At 45.7% G+C, this 27,497-nt stretch overlaps 1 protein-coding gene across 3 annotated transcripts; it reads right to left on the bottom strand.

The window, feature by feature from the left end:
* Positions 1 to 86: 86 nt before the first annotated feature.
* Positions 87 to 27,497, bottom strand: Ttl (tubulin tyrosine ligase). Of its 3 annotated transcripts, none has more exons than XM_013147380.3 (8): positions 27,248 to 27,497; positions 24,293 to 24,371; positions 19,103 to 19,335; positions 17,798 to 17,908; positions 11,496 to 11,631; positions 10,055 to 10,324; positions 5,930 to 6,073; positions 87 to 3,609 (listed from the first exon to the last, which is right to left on the bottom strand). In XM_013147380.3, the coding sequence occupies exons 1-8, from the start codon at positions 27,402 to 27,404 to the stop codon at positions 3,498 to 3,500; spliced, it is 1,242 nt and encodes a 413-aa protein (XP_013002834.2). In that variant the 5' UTR covers positions 27,405 to 27,497; the 3' UTR covers positions 87 to 3,497. The 3 variants fall into 3 exon arrangements, with proteins under 3 accessions (XP_013002834.2, XP_013002835.1, XP_003465109.1); XM_013147381.3 differs by having other exon boundaries at positions 17,798 to 17,866; XM_003465061.5 differs by lacking the exon at positions 17,798 to 17,908 and having other exon boundaries at positions 27,248 to 27,494.

Here is a 27,497-nt window from a genome sequence, read left to right as displayed (position 1 = left end):
CCTCTAGGTAATGATACCATGGATTTAAATAACCAGTAGGACGGTCCACATCTACAGTAAGATAACAGAGCCAAAGGGGGCAAAAATACTTGAAGTATCATTACTTTAATGCTCTGGGCATTTTTAAACATTCACAAAATTGCCTTATTTCAGAAATGACTTCTTCGTAGGTACAGATTCTGTGTCCAGCATCTGAAACATGTATATTGCCAAATGTTCTCTCCAGTACCCACATGCAACCTGAGACCAGCTATGGCACCTTGTCGTCAGTAGCAACCCCTCTGCCACCCCAACAGGACTGGCTCCACCCTCTGTGGGTACAACTGAGACTGCTCGTGCAAATGCTCTGAGGCTCTACAGACCCTGGCTGGTTCTATGGATCCCAGCATGTCCCCAGCACTCTCAGAGCTGGGACAGATGCTGACACCTGCTCTGCCCCGTCACACAAACGCCAAATGTTCTTGGTAAAATGTGGTCTGTAATGACTGTAGGGGTTTGGTGTGAGGGAAAGGGCTTTTCTCTCATAACTAATTAAAACTTTAACACGTTTTTAGTGGATTTATACATCCATGTCTGTTTATATTTGCAGTCAAGGCTTCATAAACTTTATGTTAAGCAGATAGGAGTTTCCCAACACTGTGAGGAGAAGCAAATGGAGAACCCGCTCAGACAACACTGGCTTTTGTACCAGGAATACAGATATTGACACTGGGTGTTCTTAAAGAAATGCCATTAAAAAAAAAAGTTTTTTTTTTTTTTTTAAAGTCTTAAGCCTTAAATGATTCTTCCAAGGTAATAATGCATTTTTCTTCCTCTCTAAGCAGTAATTCAAGGCATCTCAAGACACTGCTGCTGCCTGTGGCTCTGGTTTAACTGCCCGGGGCTGGAAAGAGAGTGGAGGTGTAGGCACCAATATTTTGTTTTAAAAGGTTCACAGATGCTTGAGGCATGTAGTCGGTGTGGCACTCAAGGCTCTTGAGTTTTCCTACTGTCATCTGTCCTCGCCACAAAGCCCTTGAGGTAGTCCCTGCTCAGGCAACAATCTCTTCCATGAGATAAGAAACTAAGGCACAGAGAGGTAAGGGGGCTCCTCTGACACTGTGCATTCAAATAACAGCCAGGACTGGAATCAACATCTCCAATAAATAACCTCTCCTCCCAGCGATGGGTAGTGCTTACACAGACCATTCCTGTGACGCTGGAGGGTCAGGCACAACCAACTGTGCCAAGGGCACCATGGAAGGGTATGGGACAGTTCTGAGCCAGACTTCCTGACTGGAAATAAATGCATTATAAATATGCTTTACAAGTGCGCATGCTCAGTGTAAGGAAGGAACTGTCACTTTTCTTAAAAGTCACGCTTTCCTCACAGATATGCAACAGATTCAGGTTTGCGGAAAATTTATCAGGATCCACAGACTTTCTAACACCTGAATTCTGAGCTCTCTCACTGTATGAGCTGGAAAACTCTGAAATGTTCCTGTGATTTGGGTCCAAAAGCACACAGAAACCTCTAGGCTTTCTCCATCTCCAGCCCACCTAGACTTGCCAAGAACCCAGAACCCTTACTTCCTAAACGGGTGTGTGTCTCGCCGTGAGGGTACCACCTCTCACTCCATCCTGAGTCCCACATGCTAACCCATCGGCTGCGCGGGCCTTCAGGACTGACTTAGTACTGACTCTCATTTTGCCCTGCATGTAAACTGCATTCCTCATATTTCAGGTAACCAGTGGGACTTTACATAATTCCTAATTCCTGTGAGCACCAACCCAGTTGGGAGCTTTGTCACTTCACTGTAACACCTTCATGTCCAGTCACCTGTCACTGTCTCATAATTTCTAATATTTTCCCCTTTTCATCAGAAGCTTCCACATCTCATGCTATCTGAGGAGCAATGTTTTTCTCTCTCTTTTGTAGAAGTCTCACCTGACTGCAGAACCCACCAAGCAGAAACATATACCTGCCAAGCACATAGGACCACGTCCTAGGGAGGAGTATAGGCTCCTGTGTCTGCTGATGTGATTTCCAAGACACTCTAAGAATAGCCTAGCCAAGCATGGTGGGGCTCACCTGCAATCTCAGCCCTTGGGAGGCTGAGACAGGATTGCAGTGAATTTGAGACCACCCTGGGCTACATAAGTGAGTTCAAGGCTAGCCTGAACTGCATAGCAAGACCTTGTCTCAAAAAGAAAAGCCTAACCCTAAATACTCAGTTCACACTTATGACAAAAAAAACATCTCTCCACTGCTAGTGATGTGGCCTTGATGTGGATCAAAATATCAGCTGATTCCGAACTTAGAAACCACATCTTTGTTGCATACTTTTGTTGAGACTCACAAGAAGCTGCGTGGAGCTCTGAAACCATCTAGGCAGGACCACTCTTACTCAGAGAGCCTCCTTCCTGATGCCACTAGGCAAAGGCAGACTCAGAATCCTTCCTGGAATGGAACCTGTCCCTGGAGTGCAAGGTGCCTGGAGTACAAGGAGACCCAGAGGGGAAGCCGACCATGCCTGGCCAGGGCCATCTGGGGAGGACATGGGGCATGGAATTCCACCTTCCTGACCCTCAGGAGTATATACATTTTAAAAAATTGAAGGAAAGGAAACTTTGAAGACTTTCAGTTAGCATTCTGATTAAAACAAAAATAATTGATAATCATATTTCAAAGACACCCCCACACACACACATACATACATCCAACCCATGAAGTAGAGCAAGATCTGTATGGTTTTTCCTCTCTCATGCTTATTTGAGGCTTCTAAGTGTGGCAGACTTGTCGCTTTACTTCTAAAACATGCAGAGAGCAGATGGAGAGACAGCATGGGCACTGTCTGGGCCTTATCTGGAGAACCCCTGTCAGGAGTTGACCCCACACCACCAGAAAGGTGACGAGGACAGCAGCCTTCACGGCGAGGCTGACACATGGCACAACACTAAGGACTTGGTGCATGCTTGTCCAGAGTTTAGGAGGCAGAGTGTCCTGGCGGGGATGAGCAGGGGACACATGGGCGGCCTCCAAAGTGCTCTAAGATCCACTTCGTGTCCCAGAAAGCCAGGCTGCAGCTGGGCACAGAGCTAAGGCACTAAGGCTGCAGCGGGTGGGTGGAGAGACGGAGCAGCCGTCCTACAGCTTGCCACACCTGGGGAGGTCAGGCTGTGAGCCCCAGGGCCACCAAAGCACAGAGACCTCCCAAGGGTGAAAACGCACAAGAACCAAATCCCTGCCTTCGCCCCATGGATGAGCGCTCTGCTCCCCACTCAGAGACACGTGCCTCAGTTTCCTACACTGCAACAGCACTGCTGAGAGCTCCCCAGGGCAGCTCCCTGGGCAGCCAGCCCTGGAAGTTGCTTCCTCTTCTCCTGCTCTCTGTGTCCCGCTGTTCAAGTTGCCGCTCTTTCCCATCTGGGCTCGATAAGGAGCAGTCCTGTCATTTCGCCTCACTGTGAAGCAGGACCTCGTGCATTTCCCAAGGCAGCTCGCAGGGCCCCGTCGGTCACAGCTTGATGAAAGCAGCCAGCTGCGGCTGCTGCTCCACATCTGGTGGCGGGAAGACACTGGATATGGCTAAGTCCACGATGCCCTGGCACAGTTCTGCATAGAGCTTCCTGAAATGTGTTTTTAAATATGTCATTAAAGGAATTCATCGAAGTGCAAGGAAAAAAAAAATTAAAAGTTGTTTTAAACTAAAATCAGCCCCAGAAATTCCATCTCATGATCACGTTCATAAACCTGGTTTCCATGGTTTGTAGATGTACTGCATGAAACACTGCATGTAGATAAAGATTTTTCTCACAGATTTATGAAAGGCCAAACCAGACAAACCCTGCTGCAGCTTGCAGGGGTGACAGGCAGTCTTAATAGCATACGAGAGCCACTCGCCCGTGTGTGAGGGTGCAGAGAGGGGCGCGCACAGGCCAGGGAAAGAACCAACGTGGTCTGGTCGAGAGGACGCTGGGAAGGTTCCATAGGATCAATAGCTAAGCTGGGTCCAGAAGATAAGGAGAAGCCAGACAGGAAAAGGATGGCAGCATAGCAAAGGGGAAGAAGGAAAAAGAAGCGGGGAGAGAAGAAAGGAGAGAGAAAGGGAGAGCCAGGGAGGGAGACGGGCAGGATGGGCAGGACTGCGTGTGTGCGCAGGCGTGTGCACGTGGGGGAAGGGAGAAGAGGGCCACGTGAATGGAGAAGTGGCATGCACCAAGGAGCAGGGACTCAGGGGACCCAGGAAAGCGACAGCTGCAAGTGTAACGTAGACAACGTCAGGCCCCGTGGTGATGGGCCCAGAGTATGGACTTCCTGCACAGGCAAGGGGGCCACCGAGGTGGGCAAACCAAAAAGAAAACCTTTCTGGTTACTTCTGAGAACTCTGGGACCTCTCCCTCATACCTGTCCCTTAGGGCTCCCTGGAGCAGGCCCTGTGGAATGACTCTAACCCAGGCAAAAGCCAGAGATGTGTGGACCAAACAGGAAACTAACCCGAGATGACTCTCTGGGCTGGATGTGCCGACCCACACAACTCACTTTGGACTCATCTGGACTCCTGGTGGCTTGAACCAAGCACCCACTATGGTCTGTTCTTTCCTCTCTCCTCCCCAGCTCCTAGTCCCTGCACCTCTGTCTACACAAATCGAGTTCCATTTCAGTAGCTTAGCATGGTCAACCTCTCACTTCTGAAGGAGCCACAGGGCCCCGGAGGTCCACGGGGAAAGAGGGTAATTACTGAGCTTGGGATTCAGTCAGTCACCAAGAGCCAGAAGCTGTCAACATGTGCCCTTATTTTGCTGTCCCTACCAAAGCCCTTTCCTTTTCCTCCTTTAGGAAACAAGTAAAGAGGCATTTGAAAGTTACCTCCTTCAGTAGGAGAGTGAGACAGCATGACCCCATCGGCCTGCAGCCTCTCAGAGCGGCTTAGAGCCTCCAGAGCCCCCTCAGCGTGAGCTCCTGACTCCCTCCCACCTCGGGGGCCTCTGCACAGAAAATCATGAGCCTCACAGACAGATGTTTCCTCTTCTCTTGCAGAGGTTGAAGTACAGTGTGATTCATAATGTAATGAATGGGGCAGTGTCTATCTCCTCCTTAAGGGGGATCCTTGGGGACACTGGTCTTTATCTGTCCTCTATCCCCACTGTATTCATCAGGTTCTGAGGAAAGGGAATACAGCAGACACTGAGCGGCTATGTGGAGCGGGGACACAGAGTCCAAAGGGGGCTCAAGGCAGCTGTGCAGTCATGTGCCTCTATCACTGGAGGCCTGGGCTGGGCTCCGCATGACTGGCTCCTGCAGAACCCTTCAGGAGGAGAGGGGAGATCCTGCAGGAGCTCGGAGGCACTAGTAGGGGGAAAGCTGTCAGAGCTGGTGATCTGGGGAGGAGGTACTATTCCCCACCCTCCTCTCTGCATGGTCATCCTTCATCGCTGGCATGGGACGAAGCAGGAGTCAGGCCCATAGGTGGGCCAGAGTCTGTAGGGCCCCAATGCGAGCCAGCACTGAGGCAGGAGAACTGGGCCTCCGAGCACAGATTCTGTTCCTGGGGGCATCACCTGGACTTGCCCAGCACACGGCACAGAGCTAGGTCCCCGGATGCTGCACCCCACTGAGTACTCTCCCTACTCCCCTTGGGACCTGACCCTCTCTCCTCACATCACAGTGCCAGCCTCACTGTCCAGCCCACCTTCTGCCCCCACGTGACTGTCTCTCCCACTTAGGATCCTGCTTGCTCAGCTGGACACAAAAGGGTCTGTCTCTCTGGCGGCCCCTAGTTTTGTTTGACACTCGCTTGGCACCTGCCATCCTCCTGAATGCCCAATCACCACATGGGGACCTGGGACAGAAGATGACCCAGTTGAGCTCTCAGGACAGCCAGGGGCCCCGCCAAGCACTCCCCCTCCTTCCCCTTGTTGGACACAATGGCATCTGGTTTGGACTTACTGAGCACAAGCTGGGGCGCCGTTGACCTCAATGAGCCAGACCTTCAGCTCCTCGTCCACCATGAAGTCGAAGCCAAAGAGCTGGAAGCTCTGGTACGGGAGGTGCCTGGTGCTGATGGCCGGCTCCACGCTCAGGAGGCAGCTCCTATGGGGCACAGGGCGACAGCCTGCTGAGATGCGGCAGAGCCGAACAGAGCGCAAGTGCTGTGCTCGGGAGCTTTGCCATCCAGTGTGTATAAAAATGGGTTGCAACGGAATTCTTTTTTAAAGAAAAACGTATCACCAGAATGCTACCTATCAAGCAGCTTGTTAGAAATACATGCAACCACTCAGTTCTCCCAGGCAAAAGCTGCTGTCCCTGTCCCAGGCCCTGGAGAGCATGGCATGGAGTCTCTGGGGCCTCTACAGATTCAGAGTCGTCTGAACAGAGGAAGCCCGGGCTGCTGTCATTTCTCTATGACAAAGAACGCTGGTCCTGTTAGTGTCTTTCACTAGCTCTAGCTCTACCGCCAAGTTAGTACTAATTAAAAATTTAAGAGCTCAGCATACTCAAATCAAATGCTGAAATACAATGGACCCATGACTTTCTAACTCAATTCATGCCCCAGATCTGGTTCTGGCTCACCTCATCAGTTGAAGGCTAGGGCTCCTCTACAGCCCTCAAAGCCTCGCTGCTAGACAGTTCACAGGGTCTTCAGAGAGACACTGGCCCAGGATTTCTCAGTTAACCCCACGCAGGAAAGGCTACTGTCACATCTCTTGTAGAACCCTTTAAGGCTTAAATCTGTATCGGGGACCATCTGGAAGCACAAGCTGCCAGCATTCAGGAAATAACTCCAGACTTGGGGTGTAAATTAAGCTGAAATTCCAGTCATAACGCTTTGCTTTATGGGGTTAATTGAGAAATCCTGGGTGAGTGTCTCTCTGAGGACACTGAGCTCCATCTGTGGACAGGAGTGAGGCTTTGCAGGCTGTAGAGGAGCCCGAACTCCAAATGGCCACTCCAAGTGTTGACGGTATTCACTGAGATACTTACGTAAGGAACATACACAACTTCTGGCACCAAGGAGTATTTCATAAACGTTTCTCTTACAAAAAAGCAGACCAGAACTATAGCTCTGAGGCATAGTACCTGCCCAGCAAGCACGAGGTCCTGAGTTCAAGTCCCAGTTCCCTCCCACCAAAAAAGCATATTTCATGAATTGGCTATTAATGATACTAATTACAAATCTATTATATATGAGCAACAAATAACTGTTATCTACTACAAATATCCCAGAACACAAGCTATTTCTATTTAGTGAATTTCTCTGATTTTTCCCTACACCAAATGTTGGGCAAAATATTTATCTTACTGAAGGTGTTTTGATGCCTCAGACTACCCGAGGAACCTGCCCCTCTATACAGCTGTGGATTGGATTTAGAAGGAAAAAGATACAGGAAACCCACTCCCAAACCAGCTCCCACAGGACTAAGTCAAAGATGTATCTTTACAGGTAATTTTTGCCTCTTAATTTCTCTGCAAAAAACACATTATATAGATGTTTAAACCTTTTTAAAAGGTCTTAGACAGAGAATCAAAATTTCTCCCATTTGTCTATAAATCATATGGGCAAGGAACACATTCTCCCCTCCCATACTAGGGACTGAGCCCAGCGAGCATTAACAGACCTACTGACTACATCCTGGCGCTGTTTGTTTGCTTTGGTTTTGCGTTAGAGTCTTCCTAAACTGCCTAGGCTGGCCTCAAACTTGTGATCCTCCTGCCTCAGCCTGCCAAGTAGCAGAGATTATAGAGATGTATTACCATTCCCACCACACACTCTGTTTAAAACATAGTGCTTGTAATCCTAGCAATTTGGAAGGCTTAGGCAGGAAAATCATCTGACCTCAGGAGTTCAAGATCTGCTTGACAATTTAGCAGCTTAGAGAGACCCTGTCTCAAAATAAAAAATAGGAAAATAAAAAGTACTGGGGTTGTAGCTCAGTGTGAAGCCCCTGGGTTCAGTCCTCCATATTGCTCCTGCCCCAAACCACAAAAACACAGCAGCCTATCTCCACACTGCCTGAGAATAAATATATTTAATTAATTTAAGAGAATAAATATAGTTTAATTAAAATGTCCTTTAAGCCAAGAATGGCGGCACATACCTATAATCTCAGCACTCTTAGCACTCAGGAGGGGAGGCAGGAGGATTGTGAGTTTAAGGCCCCCTTGGGCTACACAACAGGTTGGAGGCTGTCCTGGACTACAGAGTGAGACATTGTCTCAAAAATCAGAAAACAACCAGGCACAGTGCTGCACACCTCAATCCCAGTACTTGGGAAGCTGAGGCAGGAGGATCGCTGTGAGTTCAAGGCCAGCCTGGGATACAGAGTAAGTTTAAGGCCAGCCTGAATTAAAATGAGACAGCCTGTCTCAAAACACCAAAAAGAAAAAAGGAAGAGGAGGCAGGAAACCTTTAATATAATTAATATAATATAATTAAGAAAAGTTTAAGAGAAAGAGAGAAACCAAGAAAAGAAAGGCAGAACAAATGAAAGCAGCAGTACACTCTGACACATAAAGGAAAAACACTAACTACTATGTTCTATCTGTTGGAAATGCAAGATAAACAATTCAGCGTAGAGGACTGTTTTCCTCTTCAGCGACCTCACAGAGAGCATCTTTTGGGCTGGAGCGGGGAGCCAGGGAGAGGCTGGCTGGACAAGAGAAGCTGAGTGCTGGGAGCCCCAAAGCAGCAATCTTACCGACACACTGAGGGCAGGGGGAGGTGTGCTGCCTGCAGACCCGTCACCTAAACCACTCAGCCGGTGCCACTCTGGGCCATCAACAGTCCTGGAGAAAGGACTCCAAGCCTGAGTGATGCTACTGGACTCCACGTAAGAACACACCGGAGAATAAGTCTGAGTCACTGTGACTCAGTGCCAGTGATACCATGGATGCACAGACGAATGGAAGGCATGGGGTCCCAGGAACAGAGTCCCCATTGCTTGGTTAATAACAAGGGTCTCCACAGTGCCATGGCAGGGACAGTCTCCTGCACAAACAGTCTTGGGCCAATGACCTATCCTTGTAGAACAACATAACATCTGACATACAATAGTGCCATACAGATTACAGAGCTAAGCTATCAGGAGTAAAACCCAGATGTTCATTAAGGATAGAAGAGATAAAGTCTGGAATGTTCGCAGGACGGAGTATTACACAGCCACACAGGACGAACTACTGCTCCTGGAGTGTGATGAACGAACGTCACACACAACGTCCAGAAAGGCTGAACGTAAAAGAGGGGCTAGCGCATAATTCCATTCCCATCAGGTTTAAAAACAGGCAAAGAGGAGTCTGTACTGATAACGGTCAAAGAGTAGCTCTCTGGCAGGAAACACATGTGTTGAGGGAGTTCAAAGGAGTCTTCAGGATCCTGTAAACAATTTTTTGGTGGTACAGGGCCTTTACATTGAGCTGTAGCCATAGCATTTTTAATTTTATTAATTAACTGATTAATTAATTTTTTTGGTACCAGGAATTGAACTTAGGACCTCACGCTTGCCAGGCAGGTGCTCTGTCATTGAGACACATCCCCGGCCCACCGTTTTTTATTTTGAAGCAGGGTTTCACTAATTTGCGAAGCTGTGCAGGCTGGGCTGGAACTTGCGATTCCCTTCCCTCAGCCTCTCAGATTTCTGGAATTACTGGCATGTACTGCCACCCACACAGCTGTAAATGTTTTATATCTTGAGTTGCATCATAGTCAACTAAGTGCATGTATAATGCACACTCACTAAACTGTACACTGTGCATTTTATTCTCAGCAGGGGTGGTGGCATATGCCTGTAATCCTAGCATTCAGGGAAGCTGAAAAATCAATGAAGCCAAAAGCTGACTTTTAAAACATATTTAAAGAATCAATGACTCTCTAACCACTTTACCCAAGAAAAACAGAAGGAAAATATAAACTTTGATATCAGAAATGAAAGAAGTGATTTTATCACATATCCTACAGATACTAAAATAACTTTCACCCAGAAATCAGACAATTTAAGTGGAACAATTCCTTGACAAGCATAAACAAAGGGCTTTCAAGAAGAAACACATAAAACAGAAAGGGGACAATTTAGTTACCTTATTATATGCTTGATTTGTTGTAAGATACTAGTTTCCAGGGTGATGTTCAAAGCACTCATCAGGTACCGATTGAACTCCTCGAAGAACATTTCATTCCCTTCCTCATACTTCCCATAGTTCTTTGAGTACTCCTTTTGGATGCAGTGATTGGTCAAATGGCAGGTCTTGTCTTGGAAATTATCCACGTGATATGGTTCTGAAGCAGTTCGGAGAACACCCTCTCTATAGAGGTAGATATTATACTGATGGTCCACCAAGACCCAGCTTCTGCAATTCAATAAAAACACTGTTGTACTCAGATTGCTATAGTCTCTCTCTCTCTCTTTTTCTCCCCATCTCTCCATTTTGAATACATTTTGGAGTAGGGAGGTAACGTAAGCAGAGGAAGAAGGTAGATTCTAAAATTACATGTGGCAAACTCTCAGTTAGCCAAAATTGTGGATTATCACTATAAAGAAGCAAACAGAACATTTCATCATATATAACAAGGAGACTTAAATCCATTAAAAACAAACAAACAAACAAACAGCACTGGCTAAGGATATAGCTCAGCAGCACAGTGCCTGCCTCGCAAGCACAAGGTTATGAATTTGATTCCTGGTATCAAAAAACCAAAAATACCCCTGGTATTTGGAAGAGACTGGATGGGTCTTGAGGTTAATCTGTAAAACCCCCACTGGCCATGTTTATGCTTTCATATCTGGAGAGGAAGACCGTACATCTTTAAGCCATCTGACACAGGGCTGCTGTTCAAGAAGCAGGAAGTCTTAGAGTGACATCAAGTCATTCTGAATGAGATCAAGGGGACAGCGATTCCCAGTGAGACAGCAGCAGGGCCAAAGGCAAGCAGGGAAGAGGGCTGGTTAAATGCAAAAAGCACCCCACAACCTCTTCTTCCATAGCAGGCGTTTGGCTCAGAAACTTTAAAATCCAAAAATCTGAGGTAGGTTTATAAAATTCATCAAAAGTGGGACACAAGTAATAAAGCAGTGTGCGGATTATCTGGCAGGGTCACGCAACCTGCTGCCCTGGAATTTATTTGTGTATGTTCTATGTGCAGCTCTCAGCTCCTTCCAGGAGTAAGTTCAATACCTGTGTGCTCTTCGCTGTGGAGTCACGAGTTATTTTCATAAAAGCCATTTAACCGCATTTTATTTTCATACATGTGCATGTGCGTGTGCGTGTGTGTGTGTGTGTGTGTGTGTGTGTGTGTATACACACATATGCATAAAGAGGATAAATAATCTTTTTGGAAAATTTCTTAGAAAGAAGAGTGAAATAAAAACAGGAAGTTGGGTACAAAAAGCTCCGTGCCACTCAGCTCCATTCAATTTCGGTAACTGGTAAAACTGGCAGATACTTCTTTCACATGCATACCCCGCTTATCATGCTCTTTTCAGATGAACAAAGGCAAAAGCCGCGGACAGGGCAGTGTTACCGGATGTCAAACTTGCGGTGCCCAGGCTCCAGAAGCAGAGGGCGCTCAAGGTATTTCTGGATCACATGCACCTGGCCCTGGTTGTCTATGAAATCCAGAAGCTCTGCTGCCTCTGAGGAGATGAGGATGCCTTCGCCTAACAGAGCAAAAACAAAACAGAAGTGGTCTACCTCGTCTCACAAGGAAAAGCTGTCTGTAAAGCCAGGAAGGAAACACAGACTGCACAAAACCAAAACCAAACTAAACCAGACCCCCACAGGAGGTTCTCACTGACCTGCTCACTTTTCTTTCCCCTTCCCTGGCCTGCAATTGCTCTCTCTCTCCCTCTTCTCTCTCCAATTGCACCCAAAGTATCCAACTTCCTCCATGTAGGAGCCCTAGCTCAGCGAGTTGTGACCACATTTTACTTGCACTGGCATTTGAAGAGTCCAAGCACTTTAAATGCTGCCCTACCCATCACTGACTATAATAAAGACTAAATTGCCTATAATCAGTGAGTCCATTTCTAACACTGTATCCTTTATAGGGAGATTTAGGGAATAAAAGCAAATATGTTCTCTGCAACATTGTAACAAAAATTTAGATATATTCAAAGTTCCCAATAATGTCAAATAAGTGGAACCAAGTCCACTTGCCTGAGATGTAACACACCATAAAGTCCGCCCTTTTAGCACACATAAGCAATGGTTTGATGCATGCTCCTGAATTCTGCAACCACTGATTCAATCTGATTTATCATCACCCACTCCAGAGAGCTCTGTACCCATAACTGATCACCCTCCATGCCCTGTTCACGCCAGTCTCTGCCAAACACTAACCTACTTTCTGTCTCTAAGCACTGCCTCTTCTCTTGTGGTTTCATATAAACCACAACATAAAAGTACTCGGCCATTGTGTTTGGCTAATTTCGCTAGCACATTTTTCAAAGTTCATTCATGTCCCAGCATGTACTGGTACTTTACTCCTTTTTATGGTAGTATTTCTCACCCTTTTATTAATTCATTATTTGGACACCTGAGTTGTTTGCACTGTTGTCTGGCTCTTAGTAATAATGCTGTGACAATTCACAGACAAGTCTTTGTGTAGACATATGTTTTAAATTCAGTGCTGTTGTGATCTTGGTTGGAATTATGTTAAACCTACAGACCGTTATGGGGTGAGCCAACACCTCCACACTTTTGAGTTCTGCGATCCATGAATATGGTATATCTATCCATTTTTTAAAAGGTGTTCTTTGACCTCTTTCATGATCATTTTGTAAATTTCAGCATTCAGAGCTTCTATATGTTTTGTTAAGTTTATACCTAAGCCTCTTACTTTCTCTGGGGTGCCTGTCAATGCCACTGTTTTAACCACTTAATAGTTTACTCCAAACATCACTCAGGGTACTATCATGCTATTTATATACTATCTCGAGCATTGCTTGGGCAGGAGTCACTTCAGCTAGTCAATTCTTGCACTGAAAAAATTTGATAAGATTGTCATCTTTATATTTCCTGTTATCTTATAAAATTCAATGAAAAAATATGCACTTTTTGGCCACCGTGTATTTAAATAGTTGGAGTGGTAAATGGTTAATTAGCATGTCATTGTTAACACAACGTGGAGCTCACATTTTAGTTCTGAGGCCCTTTCATCCATGCTTTGGGCTCACAGCTTGTCTCACAGTAGGTCTCATACTTCCAGTGCAACTGAATTCAGTTCCGTTTTTGTTAATTTAAGGATCCATCTTTCCTTAGAATCCCCTTCTTTCTCATAGTTTGTTTCACCACTTGATTAGGTTCTTGAACAAGAAGCTGTGTTTGAAAACCTCCCTTCTTTTTTCTTTTCTTTTTCCGGCACTGGGGATTGAACTCACGACTGTGCACTTGCAAGGCCGGCGCTTATGCCACTGAGCTAAATCCCTAGCCCCCTTCTTTTTTCTTGTATATCACTCAATTTGTTTCATTCTCTCTAGGAACCACACTCAGATTTTCTGGTAACTCTTTATTTCCAGTTGCCAATTCTGAAATTCAGAAATTAATCTCTCTTCCTCTGCACCACCTTGCATCAACCTCCAGAATGATCCCCCTAAAGCACCTTCTCCCCTAAAGTCCTGAAACAACCTCCACTGCCTACAAGGCCTCGCCCTACATCCCTCACCCCCTTCCCTCCCCTCTGCGCCAACCTTATGCCTCTTATGTAAACTATTTCTTTTTGGAAAATAATATACCTAATGCCAGTAGGTTGCAAAAACATAAAGAGATACACATTTTTATAGCTTTAAAAAATCCTTATCATTTAAGCATATAACATTAAATGACAACGTTAAGCATAGTCTTAGTTCCTAACCTAATTGTTCTTAACTTTTCATATTAGCAAAGCCTATTTCAGTCTCAGCAAACTCACTGCATATTCTTCTATTTTTTTTTTCACTTTATACAGTCACTTTTGGGCTGGGGATTTAGTTCAGTGGCTCAATCGCTTGCCTGGTAAGCACAAGGTCGTGAATTCAACTCCTGGTAGCAAAAATATGTATATTATATATAACATATTATATATAAAGAGAGAAAGTCACTTTTCCTTTTTCAATAATTTCATAACTTACATTAATGGCTGAAAAAATACTCTATGCTGCAGAAGTTAAGAAAAAAGTTACACATCTCTTTACTGATTGCTGGACAACAGGATTGTTTCTAAATGACGTTATGCTATTACAGATAACACAATGCTGTGGATCACTCATTGGTTTTAAATATTACTTTGGATGGGGCTGGGGATTTAGCTCAGTGGCATAAGCACCTGCCTTGCAAGCAAGCAGTTGTGAGTTCGATCCCCGGTACCGATAAAAAGGAAAAAGACAAAAAAAAAAAAAATACATTACTTTGGAGTAAATTTTCAGAAGTGAGATCACTGGGCCAAATGACACGGGTCCTCTACGACTCTCCTACCTGTGTCACTGCACTGCTTTTGCCAAGGGCTGGGAAACACCGCTAAGCGTGTGGGTCCCACAAACAGCAGCAATGTCACTAGTGCTTTTCATTTTCTTCCTGCACAGTGACCGATAAAACCAAATTTATTTAGCACATTTCGGCTCCTGGTGTAGCATGTGTCCCTGAGTCTGTCAACTCCTTTCTTATCTTGCTTTTTCATCCGTATCCTCATTCTCTAAACATGGAGAAACTATGAGGGAATTTTGGAGGGGAAGCCTGAAAAAGCTTTCCCTTTCTTTTTTAATCAGCTTGCTCTAGCTCCCATTTGAACTTTTAGCATTTCTGAAACTAGAGGCAGCAGTATCAGCCTTCTTTCTGACTAGGCTGCGGGCCCACGAGGCACACGAGCAGGTCTGTCTCTTTTGTTCCTGTATCCCCAACACTCACTCATCAGTCAACACCCACTCAGCACACACACCAAGCCTTTGCCAGGCGCTGGCCTAGCACAGGGAGACGGTGCTGGGCACCGATGTGACATGGCACTGGCTGTGCATCAGTAGGATTTCTGTCTGCCAGGCTGCATGTAAATAAGCAGGACAGGTGAGAGGTAAAGGTGGCTCGGGTCACACATGGGTGGTGAGCTGGGACCCTGTAGCTGATACTGGGTGTCATCTGAAGATTCAGCCAAATTATACCAAGCATTTGTGGAACAAGAACCAAAGCCATTCACTCATCCTACTGGCTTCATTTCATAGCTCCCAAGCAAAGTTAATAGACATCACTTATCTCCTCAACCCTTAAAGCAACAATTCTTTTTCAGATTTTCTTCTCTATTTATGTCTCCCCTTTGCTTAGGGTCCTTCTGTGCCTTGTCTTGGTGAGGGTCCAGGGACCAGGGTCCTCAAAAAAGCCATGCTGACCCCAAGCTCAAATCCACAAGTGGAATCCAGAACGCCATAGATGTCCATTACTTCTTCCAATTCCCCCTTTACCATCAGCACCAAAGTAGGGGACAGTACTTAAGAAGAAGTCAGATCGACTTCTGGGAGAACATGGTGGATAGATAACAGCAGCTATGGAGACTCTCTGAGAAAGCCAGCTTATAATCCAGGAATGGTGCAGTGTGAGGAGTCGACCCAGGAACAAACTAAACTAGAGAAACCAACTGGAAATGCAATCCTGGTGCTATAACGGGAACAGATAAAATCTCAATGCAGAAGCTGGAACCCACGTTTCTGGAAGCCGCGATTTGAATTTCTTGCTGCCCCAGCTGTGTCTGAATCAGCACAGCAGGGACAGAGAGGTGAAACCTCTGACCGCGGGAATTGGTGAACGGACTTGAGAGTGGGACTGGTGGGGAGCCCTGCATCAACCTGCGGTGAGTTAGAGGAACAGGGACCCTTCCATAGACTAGAAGGCTTCAACAGAGGACATTCTGGGACCGGGCAGACTAGCTGGTACAGGACACTGCAGTGACTTTAGTAACATATTCCCTCTCAAGCGGGATTGTTAGGGAGCCCTGACCTGGGTGATGTCACGGACTAAGACCCAGTAGGCTAGCCCAAACCAAGCTCCAGCGCCTGGCGGTGCACCCTAGCAGTGAAGCCTTCAATAGGTTGACTGACCTGGAGGAGCAGGCACGCAGAGGCTGCCCAGGTCTGTGTCTGCCTAGTACACTGCAGTGGGCGGGAACACCTTGCCAGCACAATTCAAACAAACTGTAACTGACAAAGAAAGAAACTGGGCCTCCTATGTAACGCTTGTATGGAAGGAACAAAAAATATGGGAAGAGGGAGCAACAAGAAAGGGTCCTCAGTCCCCAATCCTGAGAACTCTGATCCAGGAAAGGTAAATGCAAAGGAGAATGAGGACAGAAAACATGCAATATCAGACACGGCACCAATAGACACAAAGCGGTATAGACGAGTTCAAAAGTGAAGTATTTAACGAAATAAAGCAAGATATAAGTAGAATAATTAGAGAAATACTAAGCACCACCCAAGAAAAAACAGATGGTGGAATGGAAGAACAGAAAAAAAGGGGAGAATTGTTTGATGGAGAAAATAGAGAAAACATAGAATACGTGAAGCAGGTTCAAAGAGATTACCAGGAAACTAAAAATTTTATTGAAAGCTGGCATAACAGCTTCAAAGAAACTAAGGATAGATTATCTGAACTGGAGGCCAGATTTGTAATGTGGGAGCATGAAATGAAAAACTTCTTAAAAATAACAAGAAAACAAACAGCAATGATACAAAGGCTAGAAGATGATAAGAGGATCTATAACTTAAGAATTAAGAATGTAAAAGAAGAAGTAAGGACACAAACAAATGAACTACAAAAGCTATTCACAGAAATAATCCAGGAGAATTTCCCTAATTTAGCAAAAGGTAAAGATACTCAGATGTATGAGGCATACAGGACGCCAGCCACCTACAACCCAAACAGAAAAACACCCAGGCATATAATAATCAAAATTCCAGTAATCCAATATAAGAACAGAATACTAAAAGCCATCAGAGACAAGAAACAGATCACTTACAAGGATCTTAAAAGCCATCAGAATTACAGCAGTCTTCTTGGCACAAACCATCAAATCATGAAGAGTGTGGGGGGAAATAATTCAGGCTTTGAAAGATAATAACCTCCAGCCAAGATTGATATATCCTGCACAACTGTCCCTGGAAATTGATGGAAAAACAAGGTGCTTCCAGGATAAACAGGAACTAGGGGAATTTGCAACCACCAATTCAACTCTACAGAGAATACTGCAGGACATTCTAAAAAAAGAAAAATACCAAGATTCCAGAAACAGTGGCAGAGAGGCCACAATGAATGGAGCAGAAAGCAAAATGAAGAAGACAAACTGACAACTAATGACAGAAAAAGAGCTCAACAGAAATGAGGCAGAGAAGGTTGGATGGTAGGAACAGCTATTTTGGAGAAAACAAGACATCATAATAGCTAGTGCTGATTTAATATCATCTTGTTTTGAAGTCCCATCAAGTTTTTGTTCTTCTGTCTCCATCCGTCATAACACGTTGTATCTTATTGGATTTTATTATCTGTGATAATATAAACAAAAACTTTTATAGACAAGGAAATTATACAGAAACCACTGTTCATTTTCTGTTAGTTGGTTCTAAATACCCTGTAATACTGTCATTCTCTTGAACGGTTTTACATTGTCTTGATATGTTTGATGCTACAGTATACGCAGTTATACTCAAAGATTTCAAGGAAAGAGACACTATGGTAACTACTTTTATGTCAGGATATCTGGTGGTGAAACACTATTTTACTTAAATGGTTGTTTTGAAAAAAAAAAAAGAAAGAAAGAAAGAAAGAAAGAAGAAGTCACAAGAGAGGAAAAAGAAGTAGGCGAGGTACCTGGCTGGTGGCAAGAGTCCCACTCTCCCACTTTCAGGAGATCCCAGGTGATGCCCTCCTGTCTCATGGCTGGTAGAAACGGATAGAAATGAGGACCAATGGCCAGATGGTCTTCCAAGGCAATAAAAGAAGTAAATTCAAAATAGAATAGTTTTAAAAAGAGTATATGATGGTAAGTATAGAGAGAGACCACTTATGTGCTCATCACACTGGGCACTGCCTCTATTTTAGGGCTATTCTAAACTTCATCCCCTCTATGCAATCACTCAACACATAGTTACTGAGTGCCTACCAGCACACAGAGACAAACAAGAAAGAAAGTCTGGGCACATACGGAACTTACAGTACAACCGGGGAGATGGCCAGATATGTAATATAGACCTGGGAAGAGATTAGTCAGAAAGGAAAAACAAAGCAGGCTGAGGGGGCAGAAAGCAATGACACAGAGGCTCAGACTACAAAAGCCTTCGCCTGCCAGGCAGCATCTGTGCTGAGAGCCCACATAAGCACATTCCAGGTAGAGACGAATTCAGCGCCCTGGAGGGACACAAGCAGTCAGTCCGTGGCGAAGGCACAGTGAGCAGGGCCAGAATAGAGGGAGATGAGATCAGGGATACGAGGAGACGCCCGGTGGGTAGGCTACATCAGGAGTCTGGAGTTATTCTAATTGCATTAGGAAGCCAGCTGGTGAGCTGTAGGCAGGAGATAATGCGATCAGATTTATGTTTTTAAGACATTACTCTGAGAGGAGAACTGGCTGGGAGCAGACTATGTAATTATACAGACCAGGGAGAATGGTGGCTCTGATTTAAAGTGGGAGCAGAAACAAAGAGCAAGAGAAGAGTCGAATTCAAGAACGGAACGTATTCTGAAGGTAACGCTAGCCAGACTTGTTAAGGCGTTAGGCACAAATGTAAACAGCTGTCAAGGATGCTGGGGTCTTCAGGGCTTGGGTAAATGGTGGGATCATACGCTAAACAGGAAGAATGAAAGAGAAGCAGGCTGGGGTGGCCCAAGTTGGGAGGCAGCGAATAGTGGTGTAACAGACATTAGGTTTGAGATGCCTCTTACAGACAGAGAAGGTGCTCTTGGACCCAGAGCTTAAGGTAAGACCTGGAGTGGAGACAAACATGCAGAGGCACTGCTACATAGAGGAACATTTAAATCTACACAGGGTCTCTACCCACAGTGATTCCAAACAGGATAGAGAGCTCTCATCTACGTCCTTAAAATCTAACGTGCCACTGAGCAAAGCCCAGCAGAAGCCTACAGGGCACAGAGAAGACCACAGCCACAGCAACTCACCTTTGGCACCAGCCGATGACTTTGCAATCCAAATGTTGCCTTCCCCGTCCTCTTTCTTTCTGTTATAAGAAGCCAGGAAGAATTCTCTTTCATCTGTCCTTGAGTTATGGACAGGCGGCTGGATTCCATTCTGCACTGGAGCCACAGGGGTCTTGAGGTTAGTTGGATATATGACATAGGACTCGGGGAACCAGGTACAGGACTCAGCCAGCTCCGGGCTTGTCTTGATTAGCCTGGTAGATGACAGAGAGTCAGTCTCCTTTCTCAGTGCTCTATGTTCTATCACTTGATTCAGAGAGGTGAGCTTCTCCAGGAGATAAAACACAGCCCAGTCTCTTCCTTAACCCTCTATTTGCTCTTGGCTTCTCTACACAGATCTGTAACACACTAAGTTAGGTGCTTAAGGCCTACAACTTTAGCTGTCCAAAGAAGCAACTTGACAATCCTCAGCCCACCCCTTTGCAACAAATATGTTGCATCTGAGCCAGACTCATACTAAAAAATGAAGCAGAAGGCTTGGAAAGAACTTCAGTATCTAGCTGAACACTACCTTGGCCCAACTCTCTGGGGAAGGAAAGGATCCTTAAGAATCTGAGTATTTTTAGTCTTCATTTCTTGCTTTTATCTCAGCCCAGCTTTGGTGATAGTATAAAGAAGGAATTTTTCTATTGGGATGGAGGCACCAGAGTGCCTAATAAGACAGACCCCCTGTTCCCAAAACAACGAAACAGCATGAAGTTCAAGTTAGGCCCTGGGAAAGGCCCTGAGCAAACACAAAAGCTTTCCTCTATATCTGCTCTTAATCAGACCCCAGAGCTGGAGGTACTAGAACCCCATTTTATAAATGAGGAACCAGGACACCAAGAAGTAAACTCCCCCCAGATCATAAAGCAAGCAAGTACCAGCCAGGATGCAAGCTGTGAACTCCCAAGTCCCAACTGTGAATTTCCCCCTACCCCAGGGATCAGAAACAGGAGGGCAGACTTTTAGAGATGTAAACAGGTATGGAGGGGTAGGGAAGAAAAAAAAGAAGGGGGTGAAAATAACCCAAACATGTTACATGCATGTGCCAGTGTATCAACATGAATCTTACTATTCTGAATTATTAATGACCTTTTAACTGAAAATATAGTGAGACAAATTATTTTATTTACTTATTTATGTATGTCTGGAACCGGGGATCAATCTCACAACTTCATGCTTGCCAAACAGGTGCAGTGCTGCTGAGCTAAACCCCTGGTCCCTGACAAATTATTTTAAAACAAAGAACTAAAAAGATACTTTTAATCCCAAAAAACTAACAATCTCCAGTTTAGCTACAATGGGTCACAGAATACAAACTCTTTGTATCTAACATCAGACTGATTCAAAATATGAACAGTAATAAATATTTTCCCCTAGCTTCAGATGAGTTGCAACATAGAAGACACTGTTGAATTTCTACTTTGAATATGCTTATATGAAAAAATATTGTCAAACCGCAGTCTAAAAAAATGTCAAATTCACGGTGCAGGTATTTTTGAGTATTTCTCATCTGTCAAAGAATTTCATCTACCTGTAAAACGTTACTTCCTGTTAAGACAGTCAAGACTTAATGATACTGAGTTAAAATATGGATTTACCGGGATTTTAATAGATTTTCTTTTTTTACTTCATTTCTACTGCATGATACATATTGGAAACATTTGCTTCCTTGCACTGTACGATACATATTGAAAACATTTATTTTCACAGTTTTCTGAAGCAGACTCTATAAAAAGCAGCAAGAATATAGTTGTTTAAATGATTCAGTATATACTTGCAAGCGTGACAATGATTCACCAGTTCATGAAATGGGTAAAAAGAACAGAAGACAATGCTTTTAATGATACGTGCTCTTTGCCAATACTTACTGATGGTGAAGTGAAAGAGTTTTGCAAAGATTTACCATACTGTTAAGTCTTACTCAGATTTTCTTGAAAAGGAATGCTTTCCAAATCATTGTTTTCACTCAGTAAGTCAGTATTTAATTCAGCAATCAAAAATAAAAATTGGCAGTGTTATTTACTTTATCTTGCCCATATACTGCATATGAACAAGCTAAACATACAGAGAAGACTTATATTGACAAACTTACTACATTCATTATACTCACTACTGCTTTGAATCCAGTATCAGTAATACTCCTTTGGGCCAAGAATTGGTGAATTTACTTAACTTAGATAGATAGAATTCCACAACTGATATGCTTTTGCTCTATAAAGTCAAATCAATTGTTCTAAGAAAAGATGAATAAGTTTTGCCATCATATATATAAATATTAAAGGAAAATGACTTCTTGGCACTCAAGTTAGTTACTGAAAAACTTTAAGGTATGTTGGAACAACTTAAGGATATAAGTCTTTTTCAATCACAAATTTTTATGAAGTCTAAATTCAGACCGAGGATTTTCAGTGAAAACTTATTGTCTGAATTAAGATGTGCTAAAAATGCAAAATATGCATCAGATTTTTATGGATATCTCTTTTCATATTAATAGTATGTCAAAATGACAGTATCTTAGTTTCTTTTTTTTTCCCCCCAATTGTGCTGGGGATTAAACTCAGGTGCTTACCCAAGCTAGACAAGTACTCTGCCTCCAAGCTACACCCCTAGCCCAGTATTTTGGATTTATATGGTTACATGAAATAGATTGTTAACCTAACTGTAGTTGTTTCTCAGCAATTATTTTATCAGGAAGTTGAAAAAACTTGTGTGGCTGGCATTCTCTTTTTGTTGGACAGCGTTGGTCTGTAAGCTGACCTCCACCTGGAAGACCTCAGTTCCTGCCCAGAACCAAGCCCAGGCCCTCACGGCCTCCTGTGTGTTTTTCATCTTCATATCGGCTCATTCAGAAAGCAATGGTAAACTGAGGTTCATTCAAATCTACAAATGAGTAATGGTCAGAAGTAGAACGGAAAGCCTCCAACCTGCCAGGAGAAGAAAAGCCCCCAGGCTCTGAGACTGTGGCCTTGGACCTTGAGGAACTTCAGAAACTCCCTGCAGGGGCAGGAGGAAGGGGCAGGCTGCACGGGAGCCAGCACAGAACCACACTGAGGCTCTGGGACGCTGTCTGAGGGATGCAAAGTCACCCTGTCCCTGAGTCCCACGGGCACAGATTCAAACTATCCCGGCTGGACATGAACGGCTGTGGTCTTGGACAGCACAGCTGACTGTTCTGAGCTGGTGGTCTGCCCTAGGAAATGAGGAAGATTACATTTCCTCCTCTCTCAGCTCCTGCAAGCCACGCTGTCATGGGAAGGTAATACACTGGCAAAGGGAATGGTGGTCCCCTAGCATTAAGGACTCCAGCCCCTCATGGGACACTTGGAGAATGAAGGAAGCTGAGGAGGAGGAGGACAAGTCTCAGCTTGCATAAGTCGTGTCACCAGTTACAAGGTGCCATCACAGATCATGTGTCACTAGGGTCAAAGGACAAGCAGTGTCACCACACCAATCCCTGGGGGCACTGGGATTCAGCCTGGAGCTGTCCAACACTACAGGCCCTGCTGAGACCTGGTCATGATTCCAGTGGGACTCACTCCACTGCTAAGTAGGCACAGATGTAGAGCATTATGTTTTACACCATCCTCTGCTTCCTATTTATAAAAGCAAAATCCTACTTTTGTCGTTAGAGGAAAAAAATGGAAAAGACTGAATAGTTTATAAAAAATGTTAAATGAATAACCTGAATAAACATTCATATCCCACTTCTACTCCTGATTCTAATGAAATTTAAACATAAGGGCCAGGAATATAGCTCAGCGGCATAATGCCTGCCTGGTGAGGCGCAAGGTTGTGAGTTAGATTCCTGATACCAAGAAGAAAAAAAGGAAAGAAATATAAACACAAAAGCAAGCAACAGACTTCAGGAAGCCTCACGTTAGGAGCTGCTGCTGAATCATGAGAAGCCATGGAACGAGTGTGGAAGTTACCAGGGCCAGCAAGTCTGTGAGAGATGGAAATATTCCTGTGTGTACTCAATCTAGTAGCTATGGAGTGCTCAGAAAGAAACACTCCTGGGAAAATAAGCATTTTGCATGGAGTCATATTTTCCAGTGTCTTCTACCTAAAGTGATCTGCTTAGCTACACATGCGTGTTTGTTAAGCACAAGGGAAGAACCCCAAAGACCCACCACCAGCCTAACTGCAGATGCTGTATCCTAGTCACATAACAGCAACAGCAGCAGTGACAACCATGATCACAGTAAGGAGAAAAACCTTCCCTTGTATAACTGTGAAGGATGAGACAGGCAAATGGAGTTAATTCTCACAACCCTACAGTAGATATTAACACCATTTCACAGAGACGAAAATGAAGGCATAATACAAGTCAAATATGTATTACGCAGCAGGCCATTGTGCTACACACATGCCCTATGTGACACCTTATTTAAAATCCACCACTGCCTTATGGGGAAGATACCGAGACTTAGCAAGATGAGGAGATTTGTCCTGACTAATGAGATGAAGAGCTGAGACTAAATCCTAATAATCACTGCATAATGCTGTCTCCTCCCACCTTATGATAGGTCCTGGTGATATCTGGCCCTAACCCAACTGCTCAGAGATGGGTGATGATGCAAATCTCGCCACACCCTGCCCAGATATCCTTTCCAAGCAGCTGGGAGAGTTGGCTGCCAAGGGCTCGCACACAGCCTTCACCAAGGACCAGTTCCCACCCAGAAATGCCTGGAAACCCACTGCCCCACTTTTCCCATAGCCAATGGCTAATTACACTTGAGCACAGAAGCCTAGGTACTTTGCTTCTGGATGTGGCAATGCTGAATACCATTCGCTCTGGAGTTCTCTGGGATGGCCTGCAGCTGAGTCACCTCTCTGCTTGGCTCCTGCCCTGCCCTGCTGCCCTGTCCTCCCGTGGGGTTTGCCTGGAGAACTCTTCCCCCAAGAAGTCACTTGGGCAAGAAACACCGAGTCACACTCTCATTGGGAGCGTCACACAGGAGACCAAGTCTTCACCAAGCACAACACACCAACACTTAAATTGCAATTCAAGCAGCTCAGGGGGAGCTTCAGCACTGGTATGTTGCCTTTTACAACAGTAAAAGTATTTTTGCCCTTTAAAAAATCCCACAGTTTTGCACAAGGGCTTCACAGTGAACGTTAAAAACATTTACGTGAAACACTGAACAAGGAGATCTTAACACTTACTTCACTAAAGAAGCTTTGCGACACAGTTTGTCAGCCCCCCTGTAGTAATTCACCAGCTGCAGCAGCCCAGGCTCATGACCTACAAGGAAAGAGGAGGCTCAGAAGGGAACCAGACAGGTGGGAGCGAAGATGTCAGCACCCACCAGCAGACAGAGAACAGATGTGTGGGACCCGGCTCAGCTTCAGAAGCGCTGGTTGTCAGAAATTGTGTGTCCTCTGCCTGCTTTCTCTCAGGGTCCTTCCCGCAACTCTCACCCCCCTCACAGGGCCTGATTTCATAGCCACATCGCAGGTCTGCTGAGGATTGCTGTCACTTTTTGTTTTGTGCTAGATTTTTTTTTTAAAACTGTTCATTCATTTGTTTTTACTATTGTCAGAGTAGATCAGGGATATTTCCTGTTTCACCTCTCCTGGAACCTTCTCGTCTCTTGGTACATTCAGACTTATCAATCTCTATACAGGAGGTTACCTTAATTGAGTCCTATTTCCACATCCCCAACTTGCTTTCAGCAGACACTAAAGAAGGTAGCAGATCCGTGATGCTGCTGGTCTTGGGCACAGTTAACTCTGCAAGTTTAGAGGCCACTGGGTAACAAAGGAAGGCAGTGGACAGGCCGTGTCTATAATGTCAGAAGTTTTGGGAACTTTCTTCTGTGCCCCATACCTCAGGGAACCTCACTGGCAACAGCTCTGCTTACACAACCCCTTCTGTATGAAACTGGAGCAGGGGCTGCGTGTGCACTCAGTGCGGTAAAGCATGTGCTCAGCATATGCGAGGTCCTAGGCTCAATTCCCAGCAGCATACAGTGATAAAATAAAATAGACAAGCAGAGCAGCAAGGACATGAAATTATATTTTTATTTCAAACAAACTTTTTGTTTAAAATCTTAAGATGTGCTGCATTTTCAGTAGCAAAAAGACCGAGCCAAGGGATTTTGAGTTGATGTCAGAGGGGGAGACTCAGTCACGTGAGAACCACAAACCATCAAGTCAAAAGTTTCAAGCTTCACTTGGCTTTCACCATCTCCCTGCAGCAGGCAGGCCCTGATTTACCTCTGGTCAGCTACCCAGGGCACTGCCATTCCTGACCTTGACTGGCCTTTAGGAGCTTATTCCCTGGCTTTCATGCATCACATTTTAAGCAAAAGGTAAAATATTCCTAACCTTGAGGGCATTTTGGCTTCAGGATGGAGTTTTCTCTCCCATAAAAACCAAATGTTTGGGGGCTGGGGATTTAGTTCAGCGGCATAAGCGCTTGCCTTGCAAGCAGGCAGTCGTGAGTTTGATCCCCGGTACCGATAAAAAGGAAAAACACACAAAAAACAAATGTTTGCCGATCATCTGCTGAATTTGAGATGCTTGTTTAGGAATCAGACCCTGTAAGTTTCTGCTTCTCAGCCTAGTCTTAAACTGCACAGGAATCCAAACGCGCTGCCTCTTTCTGGACAGAGCCTTTTTGGTGGGGAGGGGCCTGTTTTTAATGTCAGGATTCCACCCCAGGTTTTTCCAGCCATTCGCTGCCAACTAGGAAGAGGAAAGTCAGTCGAAAAGGCAAGGGGATAAACCAAGGAGGAAATAACTTCTGCTTAACTATAAGCAGTTTTTCTTCTCCTTCTGGGGGAACAACCCTTCCTCCCCCGGGGTTCCTGAGGAAACAGTTAAACAAAAGTGAATCTCTAGACACCTTCTCTGTATTCTGAGATTTCTAGGGTTTCCAATGAGCCCTTCAACAGAGTCACCATTCTGTATCATCAACTCGTGTAACAATGAAAAGTTGTCCCCAGCACCATTCCAAAGAGAAAAGAAAAATTCAGAAGAGTTATGCCTCAATGTGGTCAAGCCTAAAAACATTGCCACACGAAACGGCCCCCAAAAGTTCCAAAGAAGCCCATCGGGGCCAGTCAATTCCAATCGGCTGATTCCCAGTACGGGCCATCCAGCTCTGACCATATCCATTTCTAAAAACCTCTGCTCTCCCAGGCATAGAACACTACTCTCCGGGTTGTCCTCTAGAGCAGAGAGACCTCTTCCTCAATCTCAACTCTCCCTTTCTGCCCCGACCTCAGGCAAGTTTGGGTAAGGAACATGGGCTCCCCAGAGGTACCCCCCTCCCTTGATGACTACGCAAAGAAGAGAGCAAGAGGAGATGCTCATATCTATGGGAGGTGAGTTGAACCTATCTGACAAGTTCTGGATTACGTCATCTGCAAAGGACTCTCCGGTCTTCTCCCCTGTCCCTTCCTACAGGCCACAATGTGGATAAGGTGCTGCCACGCCTGCTTCAACCACGTGAATGAGTAGCTACCTCAAGGAGAGTAGAGCAGAGAGGAGAACCCAGTCTCCTGCCAAACCTGCATTCCACGCAGGACTGTGAAAACATGTTCTTGGGTGACGCCAAGGGAAGGTGTACATTCAGACATCACCCCAGACTCCCCTGGCCTAGGGTCCCCTCTGAAGCTTTTGGAATCCAAAAGTCAAAATCTTCTGCCCGCCCACGAAAAGCATCGGGTAGCAGAATCCTCAGGGTTTCTGCACCTACAGCTCCCGCTCCACTCCCACGCCAGGGGTGAGGGGCGCGAGCCCGGGGGAGTAGGGCTGCGAGATGCCTCCAATCTGCAGCCTAAAGACTGCAGCCCGCAGCCCGCAGCCCGCCCTGCGCCTGGCCCGCCACCCTGCCTGGGCCCCGGCCCACGGCCCCCAAGCCGACAGCTGACGCCCCACGCTGCAGGGACAGGCTGGGGGTGGGGGTGGAGTGGCGGCAGCGGGAGCCACACGGCCACTCCAGCAAGGAAAGTCCCGAAAACAACGGCTTAGGTCCTCCTGGGTCCGTCTGAGATGCGCCGGAGAAAGCACGCGGAGCGGAAGACGGATGACCTTAAAAACAAAAGCGCTCGCTCTCCCGAGCCGTGGGAGGAGCGGCCGAGCAGCCGGGGCGGGAAGCGGGGCGAGGCTCACCCAGTCTCCCGAAAGGCAGCCGATTCCTCTCCCCCAACATCAGGTTAAACCGGGGATTGTCCCGCCTCAGCCTCTTCCAATGGCCGGTGGCAAGCAGCAGCCGGGACACCTCGGCGTAGACGCTGCTGTTCTCGTCGCGCACCACGAAGGTGTACATGGCGAAGAGACGCGCGCCCCGCCACTGCCGCTGCCGCTGCCGCCGCCGCCGCCGCCGCCGTCGCCTCCGCCGCAGGGAGGACCCTGCCAGGCC

This window comes from Cavia porcellus, unplaced genomic scaffold (assembly GCF_034190915.1).
Source record: "Cavia porcellus strain 051 isolate PalLab524CR breed Dunkin Hartley unplaced genomic scaffold, mCavPor4.1 scaffold_18, whole genome shotgun sequence".
NCBI classification, from domain to species: domain Eukaryota; kingdom Metazoa; phylum Chordata; class Mammalia; order Rodentia; family Caviidae; genus Cavia; species Cavia porcellus.
Note: the sequence above shows the minus strand (reverse complement) of the source record. Positions and strands in the feature narration are given on the sequence as shown.